Source organism: Odocoileus virginianus, chromosome 15 (assembly GCF_023699985.2).
Source record: "Odocoileus virginianus isolate 20LAN1187 ecotype Illinois chromosome 15, Ovbor_1.2, whole genome shotgun sequence".
Lineage (NCBI taxonomy): Eukaryota > Metazoa > Chordata > Mammalia > Artiodactyla > Cervidae > Odocoileus > Odocoileus virginianus.
The window spans coordinates 49852170-49876412 of NC_069688.1; the positions used below are offsets into that span (position 1 = coordinate 49852170).

The 24243-nt window shown below is 44.1% G+C and overlaps 2 protein-coding genes across 12 annotated transcripts in view; one reads left to right on the forward strand and one right to left on the reverse strand.

Moving 5' to 3' along the window:
* The first annotated feature begins 301 nt into the window (after window positions 1-301).
* Window positions 302-10293, forward strand: COX6C (cytochrome c oxidase subunit 6C). Of its 4 annotated transcripts, none has more exons than XM_070477345.1 (4): window positions 302-408; window positions 1362-1493; window positions 2367-2494; window positions 10034-10293. In XM_070477345.1, the coding sequence occupies exons 2-3, from the start codon at window positions 1383-1385 to the stop codon at window positions 2478-2480; spliced, it is 225 nt and encodes a 74-aa protein (XP_070333446.1). In that variant the 5' UTR covers window positions 302-408; window positions 1362-1382; the 3' UTR covers window positions 2481-2494; window positions 10034-10293. The 4 variants fall into 4 exon arrangements, with proteins under 4 accessions (XP_070333446.1, XP_020770303.1, XP_070333447.1 ...); XM_020914644.2 differs by having other exon boundaries at window positions 405-469; XM_070477346.1 differs by lacking the exon at window positions 302-408 and adding an exon at window positions 414-504.
* A 555-nt stretch (window positions 10294-10848) lies between these two features.
* The window catches only part of VPS13B (vacuolar protein sorting 13 homolog B), a 780541-nt gene continuing 767146 nt past the window's right edge, over window positions 10849-24243 (reverse strand). For all 8 annotated transcript variants that reach the window (XM_070477337.1, XM_070477338.1, XM_020914637.2 and 5 more), the window contains 4 exons: window positions 19319-19495; window positions 16537-16639; window positions 15799-16048; window positions 10849-12384 (listed from right to left, as the gene is read on the reverse strand). In XM_070477337.1, coding sequence (XP_070333438.1) covers window positions 12136-12384; window positions 15799-16048; window positions 16537-16639; window positions 19319-19495 — 779 coding nt within the window. In that variant the 3' untranslated portion in view covers window positions 10849-12135. The remainder of the gene's footprint in view (window positions 12385-15798; window positions 16049-16536; window positions 16640-19318; window positions 19496-24243) is intronic.

The following is a 24243-nucleotide window of genomic DNA, read 5'->3' on the forward strand; positions in this document are numbered from 1 at the left end:
ATAGTCATAATGAAAATGCTGGTTTGTGCACATAGTCGGAGCAATCCATGTCCAGGAAGATTTGTGCTCTATTTGTAGGGTAAATATTTATTTAAATTCACATATTTTAAATCTTTGAATTCCCTAATCAGTTCATATCAACTCTGTATGAATAAGATGAGTAGCTCCAATTTACCAAGGAAACTGACGCAGAAGGTCAAAGCCTAAATAAATTCAAGGTTACCCAGGGAAGAGACTGAACACCCTCGTTAATATCAGCTGTGACCGGCGGGAGGCGCGCCGGAGGCCTTTTGGACTCTTTCGGCCACCGTAGCCGGGTCTTCTCTCCACCACCCCTACTTACGCGCCTGCGCGCTGCGGGAACGCCGTCCCACTTCTCCATCAGGCTAGAAGGACGTTGCGGTTGAGGTGAGTCGTGTGCCTACTGCCTCCCTTGTTTGGACGCCTTGCCTGCCGCCTCCCGCTGCCGGTCTGCCTCTCTAGCCGTTACTCTGCATCTCTAGGGTCGGGAAACCTCGGAACTCTGGCCTTTTGTCGACCCCAGCTTCCCGGCGTTGCGGCCTCTTCGGGGAGGGTCTCCCGGGGACCCCGGCTGTGCTGAGGAGCGTGAGAGGGGCCTTGAGGAGCCGCCAGGCTTCTGAGGCAGCCGGCCCGGCCCCGGGGACCGCTGCGTATCTTACCGCGTCGAGCGTGACCTTGGCGGCGTCCTTTGACCTGTCCTATCCCGGTGTTTTCACCTGCAGGAAGGGAGTGGTTTCCTCCTCCTCCGGGCCCCAGGCGTCACTGTCTGCTTTGTGGTAGCGTTTGGGGTTGGGGTTGGGAAGCTGGCGGGGGGGCCCGTGGCTCGAGGGCGGGGATGGGCCTCCTGCAGCCCCTTCCGCGCGCGCACGGCCTTCCCACCCCGCGCGGGCGGCGCTTGCCGAGGGCCCGGAGGACCTGCTGGGGTCCCGCCCGGGTGTTAGTCCTGAACTGCGTGACCTTAAAATGGTTCCTTAACCTTCGTGCGTCCGGGTTTTCTCAGTAAAACAGGAAAACACTTGTCTCACGGGATTAAATGAGTTGGTGGTAGGGTTGTTTGCACTTGTGCTATCAATCTAGAGCCAGTGCTGATTTTTCTTGTAATTCGGAGAAGTCTGGGTCGTTATTGTGCTCCGGTTACTGTTGGGCCGCAGTCGGCTTGCTTGTTGGGGGTGGGGTGGGGGGTGGTGTTCAGCGTGTGAAAGGGAAAAAGATGAAGTCACTAAAGCCCTGAAGATCTTAGCTTTTGGTAGAGGACTTGGTCCACTATCCTGCTTGTGTCCGTCTAGGCACTAAAACGTATTATGCAGAAGAGTTCTAAGAGCTGTTTCTTACAATTCTAGCCGCCGAGAAGGAGAACTACCATGTCCACTGCTCTGGCAAAACCTCAGATGCGTGGCCTCCTGGCCAAACGTCTGCGATTTCATATTGTTGGAGCGTTCATGGTCTCCCTGGGGTTTGCAACTTTCTATAAGGTAATGTATGTTTTATTTTTACTTTGTGCTCGCGGTCCAGAAATGTTTTACATTTGAAAATGTATTTTATTTTCATAGATAGTTCATTGAATCTTTTAAAGACACTCCCTGTTTAGTGTGCTCCCTTCATTTTACCTTTCTCCACCCACCTCAGTGTGTTGGGGACAGTATCTCTTAATCCCCAGATAGCTTGTCTTTCATCTTTAAATGAGCTTAATTTGGTAGGGCTGCCACAACAAAATACCACAAAGTGGGTGACTTCCACAATAGAAAAAATGTTTTGAGGCTAAAAATCCAAGATCAAGATGGCTCTGGGGGACTTCCCTGACCATCCAGTGTTTAAGAGTTCCAGTCTTAAACAGCCCCCAAGCTTCCAGTGCAGGGGGCATGGGTTCTATTCCTGGTTGGGGAACTAAGATCCCACCTGCCACAAGTGTGGTCAAAAAAAAGAAAAAAACTGTGTGGTTGATTTCTTCTGCTGCCTTTCTGCTTGTCTTTGTAAACGACTGTCTTCTCCCTCATCACATAGTCCTGTATGTGATAATATGTTTCTGTCTGAATTTTCTCCTCCTATAAGGATGCTAGTCATATTAGATTAGGATCCATCCTAAAAAGTTCATTTTAACTTAGTTAGTTCTTTGCTGTTTAGTTGCTATGTCACATGCAACTCATGTGACCCTGCCAGGCTCCTCTGTCCGTGGGATTTCCCAGGCAGGAATACTGGAATGTTAGGAAAGCCCTAATTACTTCTTTAAGGGCCTTAATAAAATAATAGGATTCAAAGTGAATGCAGACTTGGTGATTTATGTTGTCTTTAGATATTGTTTCTCATAATCTAAAAATTAAACCCTGAATGTGATTGTTACCTTTTAGTTTGCTGTGGCTGAACGAAGAAAGAAGGCATATGCAGATTTCTACAGGAATTATGATTCCATGAAAGATTTTGAGGAGATGAGGAAGGCTGGTATTTTTCAGAGTGCAAAGTGATTTGGAATATAAAGGTAATATGGTTATTTGAAGTTACTGTTTAAAAATTTTCAATTGTGGCGGTATACATAAAATATACAATCTTAATTATGTATAGTTCCGTATTGTCAAATACCTTTACATTGTAGCACATCTAGTCTTAAGAACTCTTCATCTTGCAAATGGGTACCCATTCTTACCCATTGAATATTTCCCCCTTCCCCTGGCAGTCACCACTCTTCTTTCTGTCTAGGTGCCTCATGTGAAGTGGAGTAATGGCTTATTTCATTTAATGTAATGTCCTCAAGGTTTATTCATGACAACTGTGTGAGAATTTTCTTCCTTGTTAAGGCTGAGTAGTCCATATCTGTGTACCACATTTGTTTAACCATTCATCTGTTAGTGAGCTTGGATTCCTTACATGCCTTTTGGCTCTCTCTTTTGAGTAATGTTGCTGCTGTGTGTGCCTCTCTCTCTGATACCCTGCTTTTAATACTATTTTGAGTGTATACTCAGAAGTGGAGTTGCTAAATCGTATGATGTTCTGGTTTAAAATTTTTAAGGAACCACCATACTGTTACATAGCGGCTACACTATTTTACACATCACCAGCTTTTTGTGTGCAAGGGTCCCAGTTAGTCCATGTCCTTGCCAACACTTATTTTCTGGATTTTTGATAGTAGCCATCCTGGTAAGTGTTAGGTACTGTTTTCTTTTGGTCTTCATTTGTATTTCCCTAATGGTTAATGATGTTGAGCATCTTTTCCCATGCTTGTTAGCTGTTTCTGTATCTTTGGAGAAATGTCTATGCATGTCTTTTGCCCATTTTTAATCGGATAGTTTTTTGTTGAGTTGTAGGAGTTACTTAAAAGCCCCTATCTGATGTGATTTAGATATTTTCTCCCATTCTGTAATTGCCTTTTCAGTCTGTTAATTATGTCTTTTGATGCACAGACATTTGAAATTCTGAGTCTGATTTATATAATTTTTCTTTTGTTGTCTGTACTTTTGCTGTCATATTTAAGAAATCATTGACAAATTTGCTGTCATAAAGTATTATTTTTTATCTAAAGTTTTATAAAAAATAATAAAGTTTTATAGTTTTATTAGTTCTTACTTTTAGGTCTTTGATCTATTTTGAGTTAACTTTTGGATATGATGTAAAGGAAATGGTTTGCTTCATTCTTTTGCATGTGAATATTCAGTTTTCCAAACACCATCTGTTGAAAAAACTTCTCTTTTCCCATTAATTTTAGTACCTTTGGTGTTTTTCTCTATATGGGAGGGTTTATTTTGGTGCCCTATGCAATTGCATTAGTTTATATTTCCATCTTTATGCCGATACTACACTCATGATTACAATACCTTATTATAGTAGGTTTTGAAATCAGGAAGTGTTCTCCAGTGTTGTTGTCTTTTTCAAGATTGTTTTGACTGTTCATGGTCTCATTGATAATTCACATGAATTTTAGGATGGATTTTCCTATTTCTCAAGTGCTCTTGGGATTTTGATAGGAATTACATTATATTTATAGATCATTTTGGGTAGTGTGAACATCTTGATAGTTACAAGTATTCTAGGTCATGAACACAAGATGTGTTTCCATTTATTTGTGTCTTTAATTTCAGCAGTGTTATATATTTTTCAGTATATAAGTCTTTTGCCTCCTTGTTGAAGTTTATTCCTAAGAATTGTAGTTTAATGTAGTTTAATTGTAGAAATGTAGTTTAATTGTAGTTTAATTGAGATTGTTGTATTAATTTGTTTTTCTGATTATTCATTGTTAGTGAAGAGAAGAAACACAACTGATTTTGTGTGATTACATATCCTGCAGCTTTGCTTAGTTTATTCTAACAGTTTTGTCTCTCTGTGTGTGTGTGTGTGGATGAGAGATCCGTGGATCAGTCTTTGAGGGTTTTCTGCATATGAGATTAGATAATCTGCAGATAGCTTTACTTCTCCCTTTCCAATTTGGATGTCATTTCTTTTCTTCCCTAATTTCCCTGGCTAGGATTTCCAGTACTGTGTTGAAGAGAAGTGGCAAAAATGCACATCCTTGGTTTTTTTTTTTTCCTGACCTTAGAGGAGAAACTTTTAAGTCTTTTACCACTGAGTATATTAGCTGTGGGTTTCTCATATATCACCTTTATTATGCTGAGGTAGTTTTTGTTCCTATTCTTTATTTGAATTTTTTTTTTAATCATGGAAAGCTATTAAATGTTTTAAATGCTTTCTTGAATCAGTTGAGATGATTATGTGACTTTTTTGTCCTTCTGCGGTGTATTATATCTTTCATATGTTGAATCATCCCTGGTCATGGTGTGTAATCCTTTTAACGAACTGCTGAATTGTTGGCTAGTATTTTATGAGGGATTTTTGCATCTATATTTGGGATATTGCTCTGTAGCTTTCTAGTATTTGTCTGTTTTTAATATATTTGATGGTCTTATAGAATGTGGTTTTTTTTTTTTTTTTTAGAATGTGTTTTTTTAAATTATTTTATTTTTGGCTGTGCTAGGTCTTTGTTGCTAAGTGGGCTTCTCTCGCTGCTGTGAGCGGGGGCTTCTCTTTGCAGCGGCCCCTCTTGCTGGCAGCGCACAGGCTTCAGTAGTTGTGGCCACGGACTCAGTTCTTGCGGCTCCCAGGCTCTAGAGCGCAGGCCCAGTGGTTGCAGTGCACGGGCTTGGTTGCTTTGCAGCCTGTGGGATCTTCCCGGATTAGGGGTTAAACCTGTGTCTCTTCATTGGCAGGTGGATTCTTTGCCACTGAGCCACCAGGGGAGCCCCAAATGTTTTGTTTTCTTAAATAAGATGGTGAGTCAGATGTGGCTATGAATATGAGAGACACAGGAAAACATGAAGGGCAGTCTCTTCCCCCATACACATGTTTAAGATGTCTTTAATATATAGAAAGTTAAAAAATACATAGAGTGAATGTGAAAGTGTTCCCTTCTCCAGTTTTGTGGAAGAGTTTGAGGAGGATTAGGGTTAACTCTTTTTTAAATGTTTGGTAGAATTTACCTGTGAAGCCATCTTATCCCAGCCTTTTCTTTGTTGAGTGGTTTTTGATTGTGGATTTAATCTTACTTAGTTAAAGTCTATTAAAATTATTTATTTCTTGGTGTGTTTATTATAATCTATTTCCTGTGGGCTTTGATTTAGCTTGCTTTCCTTTTCAACCTTTTAAGGTGTAAACTTAGGTTGTTGATTTGATCTTTTAAACTTCTCTTCTTAAACCTACTTTGGCCCATTGGTGGTTGGAGAGTATGTTGTTTAATCTCAACTTATTTGTGGATTTTCTATTTTCCTTCAGTTCAGTTTGGTAACTCAGGTGTGTCCGACTGTGACCCTATGGACTGCAGCACGCCAGGCCTCCCTGTCCATCACCAATTCCTGGAGTTTACTCAAACTCATGTCCATCGAGTTGGTGATGCCATCCGGCCATCTCATCCTCTGTCGCCCCCTTCTCCTCCTGCCTTCAGTCTTTTCCAGCATCAGGGTCTTTTCCAGTGAGTCAGTTCTTTGCATCAGGTATTGCTGATACTGATACTTTGCTGAAAGTATTGGACTTTCAGCTTCAGCATCAGTCCTTCCAATGAATATTCAGGACTGATTTCCTTTAGGATGGACTGGTTGGATCTCCTTGCAATCCATGGGACTCTCAAGAGTCTTCTTCAACACCACAGTTCAAAAGCATCAATTCTTCAGTGCTCAGCTTTCTTTATAGTCCAGCTCTCACATCCATACATGACTACTGGAAAAACCATAGCTTTGACTAGATGGACCTTTGTTGGTAAAGTCAAGCTCTGCTTTTTAATATGCTGTCTAGGTTGGTCATAACCTTCCTTCCAAGGAGTAACCATCTTTTAATTTCATGGCTGCAGTCACCATCTGCAGTGATTTTGGAGCCCCCCAAAATAAAGTCTGTCACTGTTTCCACTGTTTCCCCATGTATTTCCCATGAAGTGATGGGACCAGATGCCATGATCTTAGTTTTCTGGATGTTGAGCTTTAAGCCAACTTTTTCACTCCTCTTTCACTTTCATCAACAGGCTCTTTAGTTGTTCTTCGCTTTCTGCCATAAGGGTGGTATCATCTGCATATCTGAGGTTATTGATGCTTCTCTTGGCGATCTTTGATTCCAGCTTGTGCTTCTTCTAGCCCAGTATTTCTCATGATGTACTCTGCATATATGCAGAGTTAAATAAGCAGGGTGACAATATACAGCCCTGACGTACTTCTTTTCCTATTTGGAACCAGTCAGTTGTTCCATGTCCAGTTCTAACTGTTGCTTCCTGACCTGCATACAGGTTTCTCAAGAGGCAGGTCATGTGGTCTGGTATTCCCACCTCTTTCAGAATTTTCCAGTTTGTTGTGATCCACGCAAAGGCATTGGCATAGTCAGTAAAACAGAAATAGATGTTTTTCTAGAACTCTTGCTTTTTCGATGATCCGACGGATGTTGGCAGTTTGATCTCTGGTTCCTCTGCCTTTTCTAAATCCAGCTTGAATATCTGGAAGTTCACAGTTCATGTATTGTTGAAGCCTGGCTTGGAGAATTTTGGGCATTACTTTACTAGCATGTGAGATGAGTGCAATTGTGCGGTAGTTTGAGCATTCTTTGGCATCACCTTTCTTTGGGATTCGAATGAAAACTGACCTTTTCCAGTCCTGTGGCCACTGCTGAGGTTTCCAGATTTGCTGGCATATTGAGTACAGCACTTTCAGAGAATCATTTAGGATTTGAAATAGCTCAAGTGGAATTCCATCACCTCCACTAGCTTTGTTCCTAGTAATGCTTCCTAAGGCCCACTTGACTTCACATTCCAGGATGACTGGCTCTAGGTGAGTGATCACAGCATCGTGATTATCTGGGTTGTTAAGATCTTTTTTGTATAGTTCTTCTGTTCTTGCCATCTCAATATCTTCTGCTTCTGTTAGGTCCATGCTATTTCTGTCCTTTATTGAGCCCATCTTTGCATGAAATGTTCCCTTGGTATCTCTGTTCCTTCTGTTAGGATTTCTAGTTTCATCTATTGTGACCAGCAAAGATACTTTATGTGATTTTAATCTTAAAAATCTGTTTTCTGTGACCTAACATGGAAATTAATCCAGGTATGCTTAAGAAAAAGTGTATGTATTCTGATGTTGGGTAGAATGATCTGTATCTGTTTCTTAGATCTGATTGGTCTGTAGTGTTCAAGTCCTTTGTTTTCTTAATGATCTTCTGTCTGGTCATTTCAGTTACAGCCATTATTGAAAGTATTGGGTTTGCCAAAGAGTTTGTTTAGGTTTTCTGTAAGATTTTATGAAAAAACCTGAATGAACTTTTGGGCCAATTTAATATTCTAAGTCGCCTACTATTACATAGAGCTGTCTATTTCTCCCTTCAATTCTGTTAGTGTTTGCTTCATATATTTTCAGGCTCTCATGTTTCTGTATATATAATCTGCCTTCTTGGTGAACTGACTCTGCCATTTTAAAATGTCCTTTGTGTTTGTAGCATTTTTTGCCTTAGTCTCTTTTGTCTGCTAACAGTATAGCCACTACTTGCTCTTTAGATTGCTGTCTGTATGTAATCTCTTTTCATCCTTAACTTCAAAACTGTGTGTATCTTTGGATCTAAAGTGAATCTTTTGTAGATATCTCGTAGTTGGGCCTCAATATATGACTTTCGATGGGGACGTTTAAACCAAGCTGTTACAATCTGTTTTGAATTGCTGATAACACACATACAAAAGTGTAATCACATAAAATATTCTCTTTTACAACCCTGCTCCCCTACTTTGTTACAGTTGTCACAGATGGCATTTTTAGATATTGTGTTTTTAGATATTGTGCCCATTAACACAGATGTCTTTTTTAGTGGTTTGTCTTTTAAATGCTACAAAGTTAAAAGTGGGGATAGGAAACATGATTAACACTGGCTTTTCTATTTATTCAACTATTTACCTTTGCCAGGGAACTTTATATTTCAGTATGGCTTTGAGTTACTATTGTAATTTTCAAATTGAACAATTCTTGCAAATCTAGTAGTAATGAACTCCTTATCCTTTAGCTTTTGTTTATCTGGGAGTGTCTTAATTTTTTCCTGATTTTCGAAGGACATTTTCCTGTTTTTTCTGGAGAAGTCCACTGATAACCTTACAGAAGCTCCATTACAGACAGTGAATCAGTGTTTTCTTATTGCTTTCAGGATTCATTGTCTTTGGTTTTTGACAGTTGGATTATAATGTGTCTTGATGTTGGGAGACTTTGGGTTCATCTTACTTCCAAGTAATATCTTATATTTGTATATACATTTCTTTCCTCAGATTTGTAAAGTTTTTGGCCATTCTTTCTTCAAATAAATTCTTTGTCCCTTCATGCACTTCCATAATACCAGTGTTGGTCTTTTTGATGATGTCTCATAAGTCCCTTAAATGCAGTCACCATTGTCATCAGTATTTTGAGATAAAGATAGAAATAGTCCCTTGGGAAGCCCTCAACCTAGAACATTGTGTGCAAGGTCTGTTCTCTTCCTTCTCCCCTGAAGTGTTTGAAACCTTTTATGGTTTGTTATTTGGATGTCCATAGGTGACTTAATGGCTTTCCAGAGATTCTGGTTTGGGTGGTCAAGGCCCACTGCCTCATGGACAGTGTGACAGTGTGAGTTAAGATTCTGTGTCTAAAATTCAAGGATAATTTTGAATATAAATAACTTTTGCCTAGTGTTAGATTCATTTATGTTACATTCCATTTCTGTAGTTGCTTATATTAAGGAAGTATCTGAAACACAGATAGATACATTATTAAGCCACAGTTTAATATATGTAATACGTAATAGTAGAAAAACAAGTTTATTCCCAGTGGTTGGAAAACTGATGGGAATTTTAACTTCCATCATGGACTGTTATGTCCATTAGAATTGATAATCACAAAGTAACAGGAATTACTAAAATAGAAAACCAGGAATGTTTTATGGAAAGGGTGATCTGTGTTAAAAGTGCATAAGAAAAAAGGCTGAAGGTAAAAAGATGAAAATACTAGTTTTCTTGTGTGTGGAATCTTATTAACACTGCTGTTTTCTTGTACCTTTGAAATTTTCAAAACTTTCACAGTGGGTATGCTTTTCATAATCAGATGTTAACAGGCTAACTTTTTAAACACATGTTGTTTTACCTTTTACTTATAAGAAGTTGATTGCTTAAGAAACAAAAAGAGGAACAGATTTGGAGACAAGAATAGAAACGTTTAGAACAGATGGGCTGCTGCTTTTTAAAAACAGTATGGCTATGAGAAGGGAACGGACAGGGTGGACTTGAAGAAAAAAAGGTAGAACTTGGTAAATGAAAGCCAGAAACCCCATAAAAAGATGTGAATGCCCCAAATGGAAAAGAGGTTGGGCAGGAAGGTTAGGGAACGTGGGGGAGAATGGACCTGGAGCCCAGGCAGCCTGAGCGGGGCTGCCTGGACTAACGGTGAGCGAGCAGAACGTGGCCCGCATTGGTGGCAGAAGCGCTCAGGGTATCCAGGGTGGCGAGGTATTAAGAGAGTGATTGTCATTAACTTGGTCACTCTGTTTTTCTCTACAGGATTTCTTGGGTTGAGTTCCATGGAAGTTTGTCACTTTCCTGTGTTCCTGAACTATGAAACTATGACTATCTGGGGTGAGAAAGTCTCTCAATAAATAAACAATTAACAAATACTGTGGACACTAAGTCTTTGTTCAGTTATTCTTACCGACATGTACAGTTTGGGGTACTTGGATTAGAATTGGTCAGGGATTTTTAACTTTATGAATCTTATGAAGGTAACTTGAAATACTGATTAAAATGTTTACTGTTTTAGGACATTTTTGACTCTTCTCACATTTTGTCCATTTCACTGAGATACTCCCTGGGCCATGGGTTTAAAGGGTCTGCATGAACCTACATGACTACTATACTGTGGGTTCTTAAAAGGAACAGAGGCTGTCTTTCCAATAAAATGTCTTTGGACTTCATTGTTATCGGATTGCCCTACTGGATCCAGCCATTGGACAGATATAGTAGGTAAATTTAAGGTTCTTTATTCAGTATCACTTTATTGAATGCCTATATGTATGCACAATATGGGATACATAGAAAAAGTTATTTAATTGGAACTGAGGTTGAGTAATGTCTACTAATTTGGAGTGTGGTAACATTTTTCAGAGGAGGACTTAGGACCTTTCTCTCCTTTAGTAATTGTTTTTGTTGTGATCAACAGAGCTTTAAGAATTAAATTATTTTAGCAAAACTAACTGAATCCCCAGTTCTTTTATTAGGTTAACAAATTTTCTTAACTTGTGCAGAGTTCTTGAGTTCCAATAATGTAAGCTGTAATAAACCCAGGTTATCAGTGAAAACCTGCATTTTAAGAACCCACGTTTATATATGATCAGTAATTCAAGAGTTTGTTTTATTTTAAACAATTTCATAAAACAATTAGAAGTAGTATGCAAAATCATCATAAAAGATACAAGACTTAATACATATTTACAAGCTTAAAAATAGTTACTCTTGTTGACAAAACTGTCACTTTACTAAATGAGTATGATACAGCAAAGGAATGGTGGAGCCATTTTTTTCATATTCAGCCTAAATTGTCCATTAACATTAAACAACTATGCAGTGATCTCTTATGCCCAATAACATGTGAGGCTTAAGTTAAAGTGGACATTTGAAATTGAAATTCCTTAGCATCTCATAATTGTAGGTATCAGGTTGTAGGCCCAAGTTTGGATGTAATGAGTAAAAATGTGTTTTAGTTGGAGTATCAAATTCTTACTGAATGCTAAGGGTATATGTGGTGACCCAGGATCTTGAGCCAAATCCATCTTTTAAAGACAAAAGAAAATCATGGGAATATCTTTATGCTGGATCAAGCTAAGTCATCAAAATGAACTATTGTTAAGGTTAATGTTGGGGTCCTTGATTTGGCTAAGGCATTAGGGTGAGTCCTTCCATAAAAGCATCCAGTAGTGGGAGTTATCCAGTAGTGGGAGTTCCCCAGTAGTGTTTTGCTTGTGGAACTAAAGAAACTCACCTGAGCACCCTGGGTCTGTTTTTAGCAGTAGACAAGAAAGATTTCCTTGCCAGCAAAACAAATTAGAAAGACATTTTTCCAAAATGTAGCTGCATAAGTCATCAGTAAAATTTCAGTAAAAGTTTAGAGTAGGAATGTACACGGCAGCTTTCACTTAAAATAGCATCATGTTTAAATAACAGATTTAACAAGTTAAACAGTAAGATCCTAAGCATTGAATTTCATTTAAAGCTAAACTTCTGCAGAGAGGGTGTTAGGCAAAGATGATGTCTCATCCTAAAAAGAGATGCAACAGGGGATGAAGTTTACATCTGTTTCCAACGCCTGACTAGGGTTGATGATCTTAATTAAAGTCAAAATTTTAGCAAAAAGGAATGTATTTTCAATACATAAGATTAAAAATAGGATTCTCTGTACTGTCCCCCAACAGGAAAGGACTAAGTTTTTTAATCACTCAATTTTGAAGTATCTTAGTTGTAGGAAAAAGGAAGAATTTGACTTAGTTTTAGAAGAAAGTTACTGTAACTATAGAAGAGTGGTTTTGTTTCCACAATAGATGTTAAAAGCTCATTAGGTTTCTTTTTCAAAAATAAATTGCACAAGCAGCAGTCAACACCGTGGAGGGGACTCAAGGGAACCCTTTCCTCAGGGCTTTATTTTTCACCATGGTAAACTGACTAATGAAAACTTGGGCAAAATGCGGATCAACCATATAATGGTATGTTTTCACAGTGGAGGGGAGCGGTTCCACAGCCACCGCAGGGCATGGTGTGGGCACGGAGGAGCAGCTGGGGGCCAGGTGACGAGAGATCTTTGTGATGTAGTCCACGAGTCTGTTGTACTGCTGCTCTGACAGTCTCTCTCGAGCTCCATCCACCTGCGACCCAAAAAAAGTTTTCAGTTGCCAAACCCTCTTAAGGACACTTCCATAACAAGGTTATTCTTTCTCTTGCCTGATACACTGGATGTTGTGCCTTTTAGGTTATCTAATAAAGCCACTGAATAAGCGTTTGGTGTTCTGTAAAAGTCCCATGCTTGAAAATGATTTGGGATTATATTTTACTCTCACTCTTAAAAACATCTGTCACTGCTCTCTGCTAGCCTTGTTCAGGAACAAAGGAGAAAATTATCTTTCCTCTGCTTCAATCTAATCAACATTAACTCCTGAGATAAAAGCTCTGCTTGTCTCTGGAAACCTCCAGACAGTACCTCTTTCAAACCAGTGGCTTTGGACAGAGCATTAAAAAAACAAATACCTTTTGAACTGTAACATTTTCTGCTTTTATAAATATTAGGATTTAAAGCCAGAGGGGAAAAAAAAAACTGGGCAGAGGAAGGGGAAATTTTTATGGAAAAGACGGAGGATGCAAAGTACATTTATGGTTCATAAAAGTCTGGCTCATCTTCAGTGGAACTCAAATAGAAGAACTGGTATACTACCTAAATTCTTAAGAGAGATTTTCTCAGAAAGCACCCATCAAAGGCAAGTGGAGCTATAAATTCTTCCCATCCTGAAATTCTGTAGCTGTCTACTGTGTAAATCAAGTGGAGTGGGACCTTTTCAGTGTAAGCCACTGGTCTCTGGGAATCAGGTAGCCGCTGACCTCTCCATGGTCTTTACCTACCAAACGTTGGCAAGACTGTTCTGGAAGACATAAACATTTTAATGAGGACTTTTTAGTTCTTGAAATAGCAGTAAAGAATTTATATATTTCTGTGTAAGGCACAGAGACAGTGTAGCCAAGGATGTCTTAAAAGCAGCAGAAAGCCAGTGGGATGGTAAAGAGAGGTCTGCCTGCCAGAAAAATAAGTAGGGCAGCCATTAGCGTTCAGTCTCATATTTTTAAATTTGGGAAACAAAGGCCCCGAAAGATTCACTGACAGATGAAAGCTGTGCACCACCAGGCAAAAGCCAGCACTCTGATGGTCCCGCTTGACGGGTCAGGATTCAGCTGGGAAGCTTCGCATACACAAGAGTTGTAACTGCTCCTCCTGAGCAGCAGCAAGGGAAAACCCATGTTGTGAAAGGAACATGGCCAAGGAATAAACTGACCTTCTGACTCATTTTGAGCCTCTCATAAGGGATTTCAATCACGTGCCAGGCATATTAAGCAATTATTACCCTAAAAATGGCTGCATTTAACTAAGAAAAGCAAATGCTGCTTTAAAAAAAAAAAATCCTGCCGTTATTTGAATATACTGAATGATGTCATCTACAAATTAATTCCTTCCAAAATTTAAAGGAGCTATGTTTCCTAGCATCTAGAGCAAAATCCCAGGAAAGCCACTTCGTGCAAAGGTTGTAAAATGCTCTCTAGTTTTCACTGGAAGGCAGTGGGTAGGCTCCCAGCCCGGCTCCACGCCCGAGGCTGAGGTCGGGCGTGGCCACCGAGGGAAAGGCCTGTCGGCTGCTGAGTACCCCCACTCCCATTCTGAAGAGACTGGATGAGAGCGCGATTAAGGAAGCGGCTACGGTCTCGATAGAAATTTTTTTTTGCCTTTTTGTTTTGCAGCCTGGGTCTCCACTGGAGTGAGTGGGGGAGGGCAGGGTTTGGACACAGGATTAACGGGGCAGTTACTTTTTTGTTTGTTAATAAAGAGTTGGGGATGGAGGTAAAGGGTGAGCAAGTGGAATTTAGAAGCCGAAGGGCTGCGCATCTGCTGGGCTGCCCAGTGCCTCGTGCTGCTGTGTAAGCTGCCCGCGGTGTTCTGCTCCCAGCCACCCCTTCACCCTGACCCCTTCATCCTGAGCACCCTGGGAAACGAGTGGTGAGCGTGGTGTCCAAAATGTCAGTGATCCCATGGTCTCAGGCTGGGCAACTTCTCAGGGTGGTGACTCCACCTACCATCTCAGTAACTCCCGGGGAAGCCGAGGTGTGTTCCCCTCCAGCTACAAGTCCCCACAGTACCCTCTTCAAGCAGAAAAGCCAAAGAAGGATCACAGTTGAAGACAGTTTAACAGCAGATGCTGATTCTCTAGTCTCAATAGTTTAAGATCTGAAATATTTCCCAAGCAACTGAGGAATAACGATGGTCACAGATACTCCTCGGGGCTTTGGAAGCTTCTCATTAAGGACCAGGGACTTGAAGATAATGATACTATCCCCTGCCAAGGCCTGTAGCCAGATCATTGCTGCTTTATTGTCAACTGGATCAGAAGATTCTGGCAGAGCTAATAAAGTCAGGCTGGACATCTGACCTCTGTTTATTCCCAGAAAGTCATCAACTCGAACCAGCAGTGTAGTCATAGTGCCAAGCCCCAGCTTAAAGCCTGACTGATTATGATCCAAGAAACTAGAGAAATCTCAGAGTTGTTGTGGTTGGCTGCTTTCCATCTTCTCAGATAATTTTACCACAACAGTGGTGTGAGGGAGAGGCAGGCTCCCATACCAGGAAGGACACGATGAAAGAAGGAATCAGGCAGGACCTGCCAGAGGAAAGGTTTGTTGTCCTTTCCGGGAGCTACTCAGTCCCTAAGTTAGAACAGGCAGGTTCCACTTAACCTCTGATCCAATCCCAATCCAGCTGTGTGGGCAAAGATGTCTGTTTCCGAGGTCAACTCTCGGGGCCCCAAGGATCAGGCCGTCAGCAGGGACGGGGGCAGGGCAGGGCTCCAGTGGGCGCGTGTGCTCACCCTGGTCTGGACAGCAGGAAGCCAGTGATCACCTCTGAGCCCCGACACCCAGAATGCCACCCTCCCTTGGCTGTCGTGTGGCCAGGGAGCCTGCACAGCGTCCCCAGGAGGTACCTGTAGTGCTCGGGGGCGGGAATGCCCTTTGGGGAAGGGGACACACAGCCGCACGGAAGACCGAGCAGCGGGTGGGAGAGCGGGAGACAAAGTTTGACCCCGAGCTCAGGAACTGGGAACGAGGGAGGCGGCATCCGTGCCTTGCTCCACTCATGATGCCCCTCGCTCCTGGCTGGTCCTTCCTCTCTCGTCCCAGCTGGAGGGACCAGCTGCATCACTCCCAGGCCACGCGCAGACTCAGGCCTGCCCTGTGGACTTCAGACCTGGACGCCTGCCTGCTCTGTGGAGGATTGCGTGGAATTGCTGCCCAGGTCCTAGCCCATCTTCTTCAGACCCGCTCGCTCTGGAGCTCCTGCACCCCAGCCCCACAACGACCAACCTTGGATTCTCGGGTGGCTGGGCCCCAGCGGCGAGCCCACCGGCCTCCTTGCCACTCCTGCCCCTGGCAGCCCTCCCGGTCTCCGGCACCCAGCGCAGAGGCTGCCGGCTCACAGACGCCCGGTAGCTGCGGTCACCCCGGGCACCCCGGTTGTTGAAAGTTACCTCCGCGTCACAGGCCACTCTGGGCTGCTTGAGCTGCACGATGAGCAGGCCGCTCTGCTCGCTGTCCTGTGTGCAGTCGATCTCCGTGACCGGGAAGGCCTGCTGCTGGGTGTCCTCGCTGACGCTCACCACAAAGAGCACTTCTGACGTCAGCAGCAGGCAGCCCTCGTGCTCCTGGCCCGAGCCCCTCACCAGAACCACCTCCAGGGCCATGTGCACTTCCGGTCTGCCCAGAGACTGCAGCATCTTCCTGCGTCAGGAGAAAGGTGAGGCCAAAGTCAGCTTGGGAGGCATGCTCACCTCTCCGGGCTCACAGTTTGAACCAAAGCAAGGGCCCTCCCTCACTAATCTGGTGATTCATTTCATCTTGAAATGTGTAACTGTCACTCTAATTCTGATTCTGGTCAATCGAACCCAGCTCCTCCTGAAGACAAAGACACCCCTTGGTTTGGTGATTCCTCTTCCCCCCATTAGAAATGTCACCCCTAATTAGGACACACACGACCTCAGGCTCTCTCATGGGCCCTGGCACCTCTGCCAATGGGCATCCTGTCCTCAGTGGGATGTGGGGGTGGGTGTTCTGCTGCCAGCCCAGAGCTATGGACCGGCAGCCTTGCCCCGAAAACAGCTGCTCCTCGTGGGCTCCCCTGGAAGGGTGGCCCATTAGCTTGGAGGAAGCCAGGTCCTGTTAACATAGAGTGCATGTGTCCACCTGAGCCAGCATCCAGATAATCTTACCAGACGTATTTGACGTGGCTGTTTGGAGCCTGGTCAGCGTGCAGATCACTTGGCTGATAGCGCTGTTTGGGAAGCTGAGAAAGTCCAGCTCCATGTAAAATACCTGTCGTAAGAGAAGTAAGGGGGTTTTACTAGTTGTTTTCTGGAAAACAGTTTCATGCTACAGTGATGTCATCTGCTTAGAGCCATCTATAAAATGTTACAGATCCAAAATGATGTCACATCTCTGGAAGTAAGTGTATAGATAATCATTAAACATTGTAGTGCTCTTAACCCGGGTGATCTTACATTAGCTGCAAGCTGAAATATGACTGAGCTACAGTCCAAGTACAGGCGGGCAATTAGAGGAAGCATAATGCTCCTGGGAGTAGTCAGGCCTGAGCAATGGCTTACACATCATTTACAGTTGATGTGACACAAAAGTCAAGACTTAGTTGACTTCCTTGCTTAATATTACAGTACGTCTGTATCTGCGGTGTGGCTGGTCAAATAAAAAACACAACACACAGAGATGCACACAAAGGCACATGGTTTGCCTAGATACAGTATTTAAATGACTTGGTCCAGCTGTTAGACATGAATCCGTGTACATTTATGAGTGCTCGTGGGGCCTCTGGTTTATTACATGCTCTCCCTGGTGCCAGCACCAAACGAGGGCACCCAGCGGCAGCCACGCAGTCCTCCAGAGACGCTCCGGAACCAGAGATGGTACAGCCTGTGTGCTTTCTGAGGGCCTGTAAATGTTTATAAACGAGGCACAGTCATTAGACCAAGAGTTAGTGGTTTGTAAAACCTTCAGAGCGGTAATAAAAGTTTTACAAGAGTGATGGAAACCAACGAGGCCATGTGAAGCTCTGCTCCGAGATGCTCTTACATAACGGAGAAACCCCACAGCCTTGGGAAACGCGCAGTGAGGGACAAGAGCGCTTTCAAGACCAGAGGAATTTATGAAGTCTAAGTTGACTTTATCTTGCTGCCGTCCATGGCAAAAGGAATACTGTTTCTATGAATGTGTAAGTATTTGATAAGGGAGCGTTTAACTTTGTCCAGTTGTGAGTTGTGGCAATACTTTTTGTCAGTTTCCCGGTGAGTGCAAGTGTCATTCACGGAAGGGGAGAGAGGCAGACGTGAGGGGTGGGGGGAGGACACATGCTCCTGTCTGTGTGGTCTTCTAAAGGAGCCTCTCCGGGTGGCTGCCTGAGCCCAGGCATTCTTCCCGCTCTCTTCCTCGCAGACACGGGTTTTATGCCCTAATCTGGCTGCCTCTTGTCAGATCCAGTGAGGCGCAGAGCCGCAGTCAAATGTACCCTGCGGACTTTACGGCCAGATGCAGCTACACATGCAGAGTGCCTGCCTATCATTTGTGGTGCCAGCCAGCCACCACTTCATGCCCAAAATGATGCCGATTTTAGGTACAAAGGTAAAAATTCCTGAGTCCCTGGCAGGACGCCCAGCTGTCAGGACTCTGTGCTTTCACTGCAAGGGCAAGTGTTCAACCCCTGGTCGGGGAACTAAGGAAGATTCTGTAAGCCTTGTGGTGAGGCCAAAAAAAAAAAGTAATTCCAGTTACCTATTTGAGGAGAAGGGGATGACAGAGGATGAGATGGCTGGATGGCGTCACTGACTTAATGGACATGAGTTTGAGTAAACTCTGGGAGCTGGTGATGGACAGGGAGGCCTGGTGTGCTGCAGTCCCGGGGGTCGCAAAGAGTCGGACACGACTGACTGACTGTCACCACTTTGTAGTAACCCACACTGCAGACCTGCTGACACTCATTTCCACAAGCAAATGTCAAACTGTCTTCAAGGTAAAGTACCATATTTATTGTAGTATCCATGCATTTATTTCATTTTTAAAAGACCTTTTTTAATACTGGATGGTTAGATAGCATCACCGACTCAATGGACATGAATTTGATCAAACTTCCAGAGATAGTGGAGGACAGAGGAGCCTGGTGTGCTGCAGTCCATGGGGTTGCAAGGAGTCAGACATGACTCAGTGATGGAACAACTATTTATGTAAAGTTACTTAATGTGCTCTGCCCAGAATACAGAAAATTAGCACAGGAAGAAGCGCTTCCTTTCCCACACACCCACTGTGTGCACCTGGGTTTGTGGAGAGCTCTGGCACCATCCTAAGGTGAGCCCGGTTCTCCACACCAGTGTGCTCTGGGAATGGTTTTCAGTCGCAGATGATGCACCTTTGCTGACCTTGGCCAGGAGACTGGGCCTGGCTGCAAGAGCAACAGAGTCTGATGGTGAGAAATCCATGCCTGATGCCAAGCTGCACGGGCAATGTGCATGCATCCACCAACACACGTGTGCTCCTCTTTCTTTCTCCAGATTCATAGGCATTGTTTTTTAAAGATAGGCTTCCTGCTTTAGAGCCTGTTTTTCTCTTTCAAATTGCTCACCAGAAAAAGTAAGTCTACTCTCTGCTTCAATATATCTGACTTTTTGTCCTCAACCTCTAACTGGTTACGTTTCATTAGTCTGCTTTGTTAAAAGACTATAAAAAGACTCCATGACATATATACTGAAATTACTAATTGATTTCCTACCTCTATAATTATATTATCATAATTTATTAGTAGTAGTCCAATTCTACTCTTTTGTGTAAATAAGCATAAGGAGGTGAGAAAAAGAACTATTATTTATAGCTTTATCTATTTTATTTTTCACTCCTTGGTCATGTGAGAGGCTAGATTATCTTAGGGAAACCTTGGTATAGTAATGCAAATTAGCCAGTGATGTCCGAGTTGGCCAGTTCTCCAGGACTCACCATAGCCAGTCTGTGACACCAGCTCAGCAGCCCCTCCGATGGGCTTCGTGAATACTCCCATGATTCCTTTCCCCACGCCGGAGATAACACCCTTGGCCTTGTGTCCTGCTGAAGCTTGAGCCTCCGATGTTTTCTGGAAGTTCTGCATTGGCTGATCAACTATACCAGCAATTGCACCTGAAAAATAACGAAAGCCTGGGTAAGGACTGAGGCATGAAATCCTGAGAAAGTGAATACTTTCAATCTGGAACAGTTTTGTTTGGATTGAAAATGAAACCCCACCCTCATTATACAGCTCTCTACTATGCATTCATTTACCATTTATCTAAGTACACTGAGGCTATTTTAGACATTTATTATTGCAGTATCTTCATCAAAACATGATGTTCTAACTAGGCTTGACCCAACACAGCCAGGATCTATGAAGTTCAGTTTAGAATTTAATAAACATGCCAGACTACTTCCAAGTGGCACCCACACACCTTTCCCCAGAAATCAAGCAACACAGTTTAGAGAAAAATGTGTGAACAATTCCTTAGGAGAGTGAGCCAAAGATATTTTCACTGAATCTGGGGATGAAAAAACTGAAAAGGGTGAGCCTCTTTCTTGTTCTCTCTTTTAGTAAGAATAAGAGCAATTGTTTAATATTAATATGTTAAGAATTATATGAGTAATTATTGATATAGTAGTAATTATTTCTATTACAGTAAATCTGTCTCAAGGGTTTACTATATATGCTAAGGGCTTACTTGTAGGAGATCATTAATTCTCACACCTTAGGAGTCATGGTTTTTATCCTGCTCCTAGACAAGGCTGCCGAGGCACAGGGAGGTTAAGGAGTTTTCCCAAGGTCACACAGCTGTCCCGTGCTTGCGCCAGGATTTGAGTCTAGGGAGTCAAGAGTCACAGCCTCATTCTTAACCACCAAGCTAGTCACTGTTTATAAAACAAGCTTCTCTCCTTGACCAGTCTTGGAAAAATCTGCTTTTCTCTCACTTCAACTGAGGTTTGGCAATTTAACTCTTTGCTTGAGAACAGCTAGAAGCCTAAAGCTCACGCTTGTCTCCTCTAACAACTTTCCCAGGGGGCAGCTGGGCCAGGTGTGGAGCTGGTGCGTGAATCCCTCGGCTTCTGTGAGTCCCCTCCTTGCTCCTCTCACTCTGAGGGACCAGGGGTGAGCCTGAGTAAAGGCCTCGGAAGTCTAGATTTTTCTGCCACAATGGAGTGAAGGGTTCCCTAAACCAGCAAGAGGTAAAAATTTCATTACAGTTCTTGACGGAATTCTGTTTTCAACTCAAACCTGCTAGGATTAATGAAAATGCACCATCCCTGGGTAGAAGTTTTAGCTCATGTCAAATCCCATTATTCCAAATGCCACTAATTCAAAGTCTCCTGGGTAAAGGGAGATTTCCAGGTCTCAGTTAATGACCTGCTAATTTCAAGTCATATTCCATTGAACAAAATCCAGTAAAACAAAAAGGCCAGGTCCTTTGGATCAGTTATAAAGGGAACGTTCTTCATGGATTCCACTCTTCTAAATTTTGACAGCGCCATTTAAGTTTATGTACTGACAGATTAACAGTGACCTGAGGCGAAGGGTCTGTTTCCCAGCCTAGACCACGGCTTCCCAAACCTCTTATACAAACGATGCTGGAAGCAGAGGTGGCTGCTCATGTTGGCCTGGGCCACCCTGGCGGTCAGCGACCATGGGCCACGGTGGTCTCAGGCACCCTGCGACACCCAGTCTTGGGGCCTGGGCTGGGAGCTCGCCTCGCATCTTCAGTCTGAGGAATCTGAGGTTCTGTTCTCCATCTATGAGGTCAGGAGTCAGGGCAGCTGGGAAGTATTAATGGAACCGGCTGCACTGGGAGGGGCAAGAACCCTGGGGTCTTCTCTTCAAATCATCTCACAGCAGGCAGTTCAAAGTGAAAAGCATCCTATCAAAGAATACAGCCTTTGCGATGTCACTTCCTGATTTCTTTGAAAGATGCCCATGCTGAGAGCAGAAAAGGTGGGGTAAATAACAACAAATTCACTAATAAATGAATTGCCTTTCTGCATTTTTCTGGTAGAAATGTCTTTTCTCAGGTGCAGATTTCCATTAAGACTATTAACACTGAGTTAGGAGGGGGGCAGGTGAAAATCTCCCATTTTCCTTTAATGTGCTAGATCTGAGCGGCAAGGAGCCTGGGGCAGCACCCACCCCGGGCTCTGACCCCCATCTGCCTAAGTGCAGATAGGAACCGCAGTGAGGCTCCCCTTTGATCCTCCACTTTCTCGAGCCACCGGCTGCAGTGAAGGCTCGGTTACCAGGGCTTTGAGAGATAAAACTCTTCCGGTAGCCCCCAAAGTGGGAAGCCTGAACGCTGTGACAAGGTGTTAGATCCTAAGAGGCAGAGGAGGAGCTGTGGGGGCCCGGAGCCCCGGGCGGGAGGCCGGCCCGACACACAAACGGGGCCCAGGTGCCTGAGACCCCAGCCCCGCCTGCGAAGCAGCTCTCAGGGCAGAGGGCTCTCTTGGTAAGCCTAATCCAGCTAATCCCACCGCTGGTAAATTATTTACTGCCGTATACTCCAACTCTGCTCTGAGGCTTTAGGGAGTGGAAATGGATCCCAAAACTTGTCCATTGGCATCAGGTCACAAAGAGCAGCCAAGTGGAGCTGGCTGTGATGTGACGAGGTGAAGCAGGGAGGGGAGGGGGCTTCCAGGGACGGTCCGGCTTCGCTTTCTCCTTTTTTTAATTGCCATGCCACGTGGCCTGTGGGATCTTAGTTCCCCAATCAAGGATCGAACTCATGCCCTCACGTGGGAGGGACGTGCAGAGGCCTAACCAGCGGACCACCAGGTAAATCTCCGACGTGCTTCCTTTCCTGCCCTTCCTTCGCTGCAAGAGGGGGGCTTGCTCTGTGAAGCAAGGGAACAAAAAGGCTCTCTTCACCTCTTCTGTGACTCGCTCAGCGTTAGGCTGGTTTCTAATTTGTCAATGTTTTGCCCGTGTGGCTATTCCAGTGCTGCCATGTTACATGCTGTAATTTTATTTTGGGCTTTTTTGTTTTTAATCACGATGGTGGAGGTACAGGCTGCGACACCGCTCCAAAGCTCACCGTTCGAGGGACAAACAAGCCCCATGGAGTGTATTGGGCATCCCAGCTGAGGCTCTCTTGTTTTTGACCAGAACAGATTAGCAAACCGAGAAGGAAGCATGCTTGTTGTTTCAAAACTCTCTTCTAGTTGGAACGCAGGGTGCTGATGGCTGAGGGTGGCACCAGAGGGACCGCGGGCCAGCACCTTCTGGGCGCCCACGTCCTGACTCACCTGGTGGAGGCCTTGTGGCCGGGATTCTGAATGTCATCCCGAGAGCGGCCGTGGAGACGGGGCATGGCTGCTGGGAAATCCAGCAACTAACTCTTCTTAAGTCAGAGAAGGGAGTTCTGACAGCCTGCCTTTGGTGTTCATGAGAGCAAGTCCCATCTGGGAGGGAACGTGCCCGGTAAGGGCCACATGGAGCTCACATCCCCTCTCAGCAGGCTCCAGGCTGTAGTAGAAAGTGGGGCTGTCTGGGGAACAGAGCTGCTAAGTGCAGGCAAGCCTGAGGCCAACTCTGCAGGCGGGACAGACTTCTTCCCAAAGCCACTGCTTTCCGAAAACAGCTGTGGACCGCCTCCAGGGGCCTCGGTGGCATCCCTCTCTGGGCCATCACTTCCTTGTGACCCGGGGCAATGGGCCTGGCCAGGCAGCTATAGATGTCCTTGGATTTTTCAAGAGCCTCATAACACTACACAGTGTCCTCATGAGGGCCAAGCTGAGTCAAGAAGGTCCATCAAACTCATAAACATTTGGGGGAAATGTGTTTTTCCTACTCTGAAACTTTCAATTGTTCAGTCTCCCCACATCCTGATTGTTTCCAGGCATGGAGCCCTTCAGGGTGGGTGACATGTGGAAAGACCCAGGCTCTTGTCCTGCCTGGACGCATGACCTGGGCAAGTCACCTAACCTCATCCACATCTAGGGTTTGAAGACCAGACAAGATGACTCATGTGGAAGTGCTCTGACAACCCTGAAGTGTTATTTAAATATATTTCTACTAACTAGGTCATTTATGTTTATGTCTTACAAAGGAAGAAACTGAGTAACTAGCTTTTTATTTCACTAAGCGTGGCTATTATATATACAAACAGCTCTAACTTCAGTCGGGCACTTACTGGCATGTGCCAGTTTTATACACCATTCCTGGGGATGTATTATGTGGCGACAAATCCATACTTTCCCAGGGGAGAAAAGTATAGATTGGTTCTACCCTCCCTTTTTTCTTCCTGCCATACATCGAGGACCAGGCGTTTTGAGATGACCCAGTGATCATGTGGGATGTGGTTATTGAACTCTTCCAAGAAAGGAAGCTGGTTGGGTCCACCTTAGTCTGAGGAGCACGGAAATGGACATCCTGCTCATGGTGTGCTGCTGGGAGCAGAGCTCCTGGGGGCCCAGGGTCAGGCCACCTCTGGCAGGTGCCATCAGATTCACATCATTCCCAGAACTCCTGGGTTTGTGGAAACTAACTTTAGATTCTGAAAGACTCTGTGAGCCTACTGCAATTTCCATAGACAGTCTAAATGATTCCCTTGCATGGATGAGTGTGTACAAAACATGATGACTATAGCAAAGTTCAAAGGTCTGGGATTGTCTATCCTGGTTAATTACGGGAGCCATGCTCCGAAGGGTGACGTCACAAAGGCAGAATCACAGCGCCCCACGTAAGTGATTTCTACCACTGGATGCAGTCTGAGACAGTGGAAAATGGGGGTAGAGGTGGGCTTCCCTGGGTGGGAAGAGCCCAGATCAGCCAAGATGGAAACAGCCACATGCCAGCCAGCTCAGGTCTCCTCTGCTGAGTGCCTCTGTCCAAGAAGATCCTGGACAGTGGGGAG

Excerpts from the sequence above, each read along its gene's own strand:
- COX6C (XM_070477345.1), top strand. The coding sequence starts at position 1,383 with ATGTCCACTGCTCTGGCAAAACCTCAGATGCGTGGCCTCCTGGCCAAA. Across the intron at positions 1,494-2,366 it reads GGTTTGCAACTTTCTATAAG|TTTGCTGTGGCTGAACGAAG; the intron begins GTAATGTATGTT and ends GTTACCTTTTAG.